The sequence below is a fragment of the Diospyros lotus genome, chromosome 1 (genome assembly GCF_014633365.1).
Source record: "Diospyros lotus cultivar Yz01 chromosome 1, ASM1463336v1, whole genome shotgun sequence".
Lineage (NCBI taxonomy): Eukaryota > Viridiplantae > Streptophyta > Magnoliopsida > Ericales > Ebenaceae > Diospyros > Diospyros lotus.
Window position 1 is genome coordinate 37,203,305 of NC_068338.1, and position 7,516 is coordinate 37,210,820.

At 38.4% G+C, this 7,516-nt stretch overlaps 1 protein-coding gene across 2 annotated transcripts; it reads right to left on the reverse strand.

The window, feature by feature from the left end:
- Positions 1–174: 174 nt before the first annotated feature.
- On the reverse strand, positions 175–7,516 carry LOC127787940 (protein WVD2-like 6). 2 transcript variants are annotated; one of them, XM_052316036.1, is made up of 9 exons: positions 7,323–7,516; positions 5,989–6,258; positions 5,556–5,849; positions 5,360–5,421; positions 5,029–5,097; positions 4,783–4,882; positions 4,617–4,688; positions 4,410–4,520; positions 175–1,095 (listed from the first exon to the last, which is right to left on the reverse strand). In XM_052316036.1, the coding sequence occupies exons 2-9, from the start codon at positions 6,250–6,252 to the stop codon at positions 640–642; spliced, it is 1,428 nt and encodes a 475-aa protein (XP_052171996.1). In that variant the 5' UTR covers positions 6,253–6,258; positions 7,323–7,516; the 3' UTR covers positions 175–639. The 2 variants fall into 2 exon arrangements, with proteins under 2 accessions (XP_052171996.1, XP_052171988.1); XM_052316028.1 differs by having other exon boundaries at positions 5,360–5,424.

Genomic DNA, 7,516 nt, shown 5'->3' on the forward strand with positions numbered 1-7,516 from the left:
TTAACTCACCAATCAAGTCTATTTAGGACCATATATTTTGTAGTGCCAATCAAACTTATATCAAATTTTAAGATTAAAGAATCTTGAATCAAGTTCTTCCCTAGTCCTCCTTTTACATCTATTGCTAAAGACTTAATCCATGGCTTACCAAATCTTACAATTTTCAAATCAAAATAACAGAACCCTCAATCTATAAACAATACCCAACTGTTCACCAGAATATAATCTTAGCAGTGTCATCATACAGCATTAATTTCCTCGACAGAGTAGTGTCTGAACAGCAAGTACTTTTGACAATTTCCCATCTAACAAACAAAAGATTTGCACCAAAAACTTTCACAATATGGTGTCAACAACCAGAACTAAAAGCATATTTTAAACATTAATTAGCATAAACAGAATGCTGCAAAGGATGCACAATCCCAATATGACCCATATAAAGCAAATCTCAAATGAGCAAACCTCGCTGCTGGCTATGAACAAGATCAGATACCGACCCTTCTTCATAAGAAAGAGGAAAGAATCCCTTCCCGCCGTCATCCACCAATGGCTCCAAGTTTCACGGCTCTTGTAATATTCAATTGAAAATGGGATTTGAGGGCTCAATAAATACACATTCGTTTCCCTTCCCCGCCATGTTTAATTCTCCAGTGCAATAGGTTTCGGCGCCAAGGTGGTCTGGGCTTGGTATTCAACTGTAGGCACATCTTCGATGTTCGGTTGAGTGCGGTCTTGCTCAGCAGTAGGAGCTGCTTCCTGTTCCTGCTCATTCGATGCAATTTCACTTGTTCCATTCGGTAGGGTTGTTTCTTGAGATGCAGCTTCATTTGTTTCACCGGAAAGGGCACCATTTGCTTCATTTGCAGATTCATTTGCATCGTTCGTTAAGTTGGTCTTTTCAGAAGGAAGCTTAGGGAGGGACTTCCGCTGTGGCTTCTTAACATGGGCAGGCTGTCCTTTATTTTGGGACAACTTCTCATCCAAACTTAGTCGACCAGGTCTAAGGCTGCGGCTGCTGTTGTTTGCTTCGGAGTCTCTTGTAGGTGAGCTCTTCTTTCTACCAAGCTTGGGAGATTTGGCCCGTGTTGGGGGTATCTGTATTAACAGAACAAAGAACATAAAGACTGAACAGACAAAATTAAGCAAAACAGACAAAACTCAAACCATCTATGTCAATTTCCCAGGTTGATTCAAACTCGGCAGACATTCTTACTTGCATCACAAAACTAGCAAGACCTGCTCAAGCTTCATATTCTTTACAACCCTAGGGATCAACAAGTTTTGCATACAGGAGTAAGAAATGTCTAATGCAAAGTAAATCGTCCCCAAGTGTGAAAATTGTATAGTAAAACTAAAAATATACTAACAAGTTGATGAACTCACGGGTCTAACACCACAAAGATTTAATTTCAACAAGTTGAAGAATGAAATTTTTTTCAGTTAGTCCAATGAGGCAAAAGATGAGCCTTCCAAGTCTTATAAATTAAGAGGTTGGTAAACAAGCATGAAGTGACCCCACCTCACTGACACCCTCCACCTCCAGATGCTGCCGTCTGGTCATCCATCACCAACCCTACCCACACTCAGACACCACCTCCCTATCCAGGCCTGCCAAGGCCAATGTCTCCCTCACAAAAGAAAAACCTCCACATCCCATCTCACCCCAAACTCAACATGAAGGAATTACATAGAGAGGAAGAACGAGAGAAAAGAGACAAAGCAAGTGGCCTTAGTTTCTCACACTCAAATCTGCCTCTCTAATTTTTTCCATATCATTACATTCCAACATCTAAATTGACCAACATATATGAAAATTCAAATGTAATCCCATATTATTCCACCTTGTAAAGAAACAAATGGAGTTGAACAATTCCATTTCATTATGTATCTTTGCTTACCACCGAGCTTTAGCTGTCCATCTTGTGCTTAGAGACTTCTGGAGGGAGCCAACTTAAGAAAAAACTTGACCATCCCTTTCCATAATGTCCCAACACTACTCATACACCATTATAGTAAATCTTGATTTACCATTCTGTATAAAATGGCTTCTCAAATTTTCTCTACCTAGAAGGATTTTTAAGACCAAGAGCACAAGATTCATATACATTGGCTCCCACTCAATACCTTAGACAGACTAAATAAGTTCTGACTCCTTCCATGACTGTTCAAAATTTAAATGCAAGTCTTGATTTCTTCCGCTGCTAAACCAGTCTGGCTATTTCAAATGTCAACCCCTAGAATCATTCCACTTGATTCCCATTAGCAACTCTTCAAGTCAGAATGCCTTTTCCCTTTCTTGACTTTCCATAAGCCTTCATCACCACCTCTCAACAAGGCTTTGGAAACCAAACTGAGATATTTTCTAAAATTATTTTCTTTCTAACCAGAAATCCCGAAAAAACCCTCCATTGATATGTTCCAGTAGCACCAAAAGGATTCCTCTGGCAACCAACAATGAAATTCTTCATTTTCTGAAATTCCTTCATTCACATATTAAATGGGCATTTCATGGTTCCATTCATCTTAGCTTCTTTGGAAATGGGCCCATTTCCTCTGTCTGACTGATGATGAAGCTAAATCCTATTCTCAGAACCAAAACTCAATTCAAATTGTTTTCTCAACCAAGCCTAATAAAGGATACACTTGATCATTCTACAGATCATGGGGCATCATTGACCAGAATGCAGAAAAAAATGTTCTATTACAGAAAGGTCATGTCCACATACCGGATCCAATTACTGCAGTAATACCTTCCCAATTGCTGGCCTCTCTAGTCGGATCTTTTCACATTCAAATTCCAAGACCATGGATCAAACCATGATTAGCTAACTAAGACGTAACTCAACTCAGTTTTTCCTTATTTTCTTCCTAAATGCATAACTTTACCCCTTTTAGTGCAAGATCCGCAACATACACTTGGTTGTGATGTGATAGGATACCAGATAGCAAATTCACAGCAATCGAATATCAATGGTTTCCAATAATTTGCAGCAAGGAAAATAAAGAACAATAGGGCATTCGAGAGGCCCTTAACTCTCCCAAGAACTCAATACTAAAGTCATCCCCTAATATTCTCCTAGCCTCTCTTATTTATAGTTGTTATCCAGCGACACTCCCCTCCAACGGCCTCAGCTATCAGCCATGCTCCCTTGGTTGCTCTTCCCCTTTTTACCCTTCAACTGTTTTTGTCACTTTCCCCCTCTCCCAATATCCTATTCTGCCCCTTGCTTCTTCCCTCCTATTTCTTTGCTGGTACATGTGACTAACAAGGGTCCTATCATGATGCTGCTATCACAGACTGAGGCCCTTTATCTATCTAAACATGCCATTACTAGCACCTTTGACTATTTAGGAATTAAAATGAGGAAGGAACTGCAAACAACTAACAAGTGGAATAGCCCCCGTCCAGTACACCTGGTTTGTTAAATGAATTCTGCCACTTAAATTTTTTTAAAAAACAAGTATATAAATAAATAAAAGGAAAACAAGAACCATGAAAAACAACATGATCGACAAACTATAACAGATTAAATATAAAAATATTAATCTTATCCGGGTAACATCCTAAACCTCAGATAACTTTTCTCAAAATAAATTTTCAATGATATCCATCAGTGAAAAGAAAAAACAGTTGGAGTCATATTCTGACATTACCAGATATGCCACATACTCAGTAATCTTGATGTAAAGAATGAGACCACGCCATGAATTGACAAAATAATGACTAGGTATTATTGATCACCAGAACCTGTGGATCCACACCTAGCAAGAAGAAGAGCATGCACACAAGAGGCATATATTTTGGACAAACAAAATGAAGTAAATAACAGAACATACTGGACCCACACATTGGTCAAAGAACATGCTATGGATTTTATAGCACTCCACACAAAAGAAAACAGGCAGCCACCGCAACATCCAAGCATACCACACAGTACCACAGTATTAAACTGTTGTGTTCATGACAAACAAGGATCTGGTTCTAGGAGGGTGGGCAGGTGACCAGGTATGGAAATACGCAGCAGAGAGAGGAAAGAACAGGCTCATTTCTTTTCTGTTTGCAAGGCCGAACAACATTGTAATAGAAACATGACAAGAATAATGGAAAATTTGTATGATGCAATAAAGAATTGATATGCTATTAATAGCATCCGCTGATTGAATAAAGAATCAATGCCATTGGAACACTTCAGATGAATTAAAAAGGAAAAAGGAAAGGGAAAAAAGGTCAAAACTTGTGAACCGAAATAAATAAAGAATTCTAGTGGTTAAAGTGTTTGATTGGTTGTCTCCTAAGAACATTCAATGATTTTCTTTATAATTAAAAGGACTCTATACTGTCAAGTTATGAATAGGTTATGGAATTCATTTATAACATATGCAACCGGAAGTCAGGAAACATAGTTTACCTTCTTTAACTCTGGCTTAGGAGGTGGAGGTTCCTGATAGAAGCTTGGCATGGGAGTGGCTTTAAAAGTCAAGCTTCTTCTTAACATTTTAATCTCAGCTTCTTGAGTTTCCTGTTTGACAATTATAGTATTAGTCATGCTCAAACCATAATTACATTGGTCCAGTCCGCCCACATGATCCAAGTCCATCTATATACCATTGCCTACCTTGGTTTTGGCTTGCAAGTTATTCTTTTCCATTTCCTTTGCATGAATCTTTTCCTCAAGTTTAGTGTAAAACTGCCAAAATATAAGGAATGTCCCAGTTGACTTTTCAGTGCTAGTCCTCCAGAGAACTGCATTGAAGATCGTAATGATGAAACAAAGTACTTACCTCCTTTCTTTTTTCAGCTCTTTCATCACACTTGAAGCTGAAATTGTAGGCCGGAAGGGTGCCAACTCTACGAGATTTAGAATTTCCAGCAGTGGGGCTTCTGTCAAGTAGGTTAAGGATATAAGATGATAATAATAGGAGTTAACAAATTACTCTTTCAATAGATGGCTCTCCACAAAACTAAGGCACCATCTATTCCACCCAAAAAGGAAAAATGGGTCATAAAAGAGTCAGCATAAAGGATACAATGCAGGTTCTGTGCTTGCTTCAGCTTTATTTTGCGGATCTTTCGTCAATGGCTTCAATTTCTTCTCCCTGTGGTCAGGAAATTACGTTCACAATACACCAAAAAAATAGTTTATGACAATAGATAAATCTTAAATATAACTAACTAAAAAATAACTATGAGATTTTTTATCTGGATTAGAGCTTTAATATCAAAATGTCAAACAACTATGAGATTTTTATCTGGATTAGAGCTTTAATATCAAAGGCCTTCCCATCCTCTCCACACAATATTGACCTGGAAGCTAACAGTTATGATGTTGCAAATACTCAAAGTTCAAGCAGAACATACACAAGGCCTTCAGACTCTGCCACCTTCATGGGGAGTGATGCTGCATCAGACATTTCAGATTGCTGCTGGAGAGCAAGAGGGAATTACAAAGATAATTAGTAACAGATTATCTCAGATGCCAACAAAATCAACCTGCACATTCACATAAATATGCAACAGTTTTCGCAAGAAAAGGAAGGGCAACAACATTGTTTACCTTGGCCACACGGTTGTTTACAGTAAGTGCTGGCTTAGAGTTGCCCTGTATAGCCCCTTTGTCAATGAGTGGTTTATTTTTTGTTTTGGGAGCAAGAGGCTGTTTTGGACGGGAATTTGAAGCCAAGGAACCATTTGAAAGAGTAGAACTCTCCATATCTTTTCCATTTTTAGTCTTCTTCACCACTGTCGTTGCATTATGCTTGTTGTTAGAAGACTCTTCATGCTTGACCTTACCTTGACCCTTCTGTGGTATAGGGCCCTCCGACTCATCTGCTTTTTCCATTCCAAGCTCCTAAAGGTAGCATGGACATGTAGATTGGTTTTAGTATACTCAAAATCAAGTCATACTCATCCTGCCATTTCCAGAATGAGAAGCTAATTCTTGTGTGCCCCTGCATTATTAATTTAAGAGCACAACAAACACCTCCTACCTTATCGACAGTAAAACCATTTCTTCCAGCAACAGTAGATCCGATGGGAATTGCTTCAGTAGGCAAGTTAGAAGTACCACCATATTCCAACGCGCCAATAGTTTCTGGATTCCCAACAGAATCTGCAACCTCATAATTGATTGCAGGAGCTCCATTCACTTTGTCAGAAACAACCTCCTCTCCGTGGGCAGGAAGTTGTTCAAGAACTCCATTTTCACGGCTCATCCCGTTTGCCGAAACAGGTACAGCAATGTCAGGGTACATTGCACACTGCAAATGACAGTACATCAACACATAAGAAGTACAAGGTTTAGACGTAAAAGGCCTTACAAAAAAACTTAAAATCCAAAACAAAGGTAACTTTATGCCCCATTTGCATATTACAGAAAAGAAAATGCCAAAACCGGTACCCTTTGTGAATCCTATTTAAGTAATATTTATGTGATTTTTATTTGTAGTTTTCCTGAGAACCAACCAGTTTTTGTAATTACACAAATTCTCACCCAGCAACTATAAGTTTATCGACGCTCCATAAAAGTTAGAAAGGGGGAAAAAATTGAAAAGTAACAACCAATTAGATTCCAGTCACACACACACAATTATTGCTGGTAATACTGGGGAGATAGAAGCATTGCTCATAGATACTTTGTTAAGCAATGGCAGTGTGTACATATGCAAATTAACACTTTTTCTTAAACACGAGATCGATAGAAAAGAAGCCAAGACCGCACAAACGAATAATGTTCAAAAAAATGTTCTGGGTAATGAAAGCCACAACAAAATCGAAGAAAATTGGTAGTAAAATAGTTAATCCTTTGCTAGAGAAAATTTAATTGAAGTACAAACTTTCAAACTTCAGCATTAAAAAGTCTTTTTGTATTTCATCGTCTCTCTCTCTCTGTGACTCAAAGAAACTATATAATACAATCAAGCCCAACAAGATTTACTTCATCCATAAACCAAAAACAAATCCTGAAACAAGAACCCACAGTCCAAATCTCTGAATTTCTTCATTGTACTTGACTAGACAACCCAAAAAAACCACAAATACACCAACAAATCACTTCGCCAAAAATCTCACAAACCCACCAAGGAGCACAAATCAGTTAACATAACCCACAAGACAAATCCAGAAATGAACACAGAAAACCAGATTTCTGAAAGCCATGAAAAGATCTACCGTTCCCATTCCAGGATTCAAACTAAAGAGGGAAGATCTCAACAATGAAACACAAAACACCCCAGCCAAACCTCCAAAAATTGGACCTTTCGCTTCACATTCGTCCAGAAATCAACTTAAAACACAAATAGATATTGGGTTCTTCTGTACTTACCTAGCAAAGCATAGGAAGATCAAAAGGCGGGCACCGAGGAGTTTGAAGGATCTGAGAGGTGGGAGTGTGATCTTGGAATTGGGCGAAACTGAAATCTAGAAATGGAACAACATTTGATTTGATTTTTGAAATGCGGAGGCTCTCAAAGCTCTTTTTTTATTTTTTATTTGTTCAAATCCACTCTACAGAGAGGG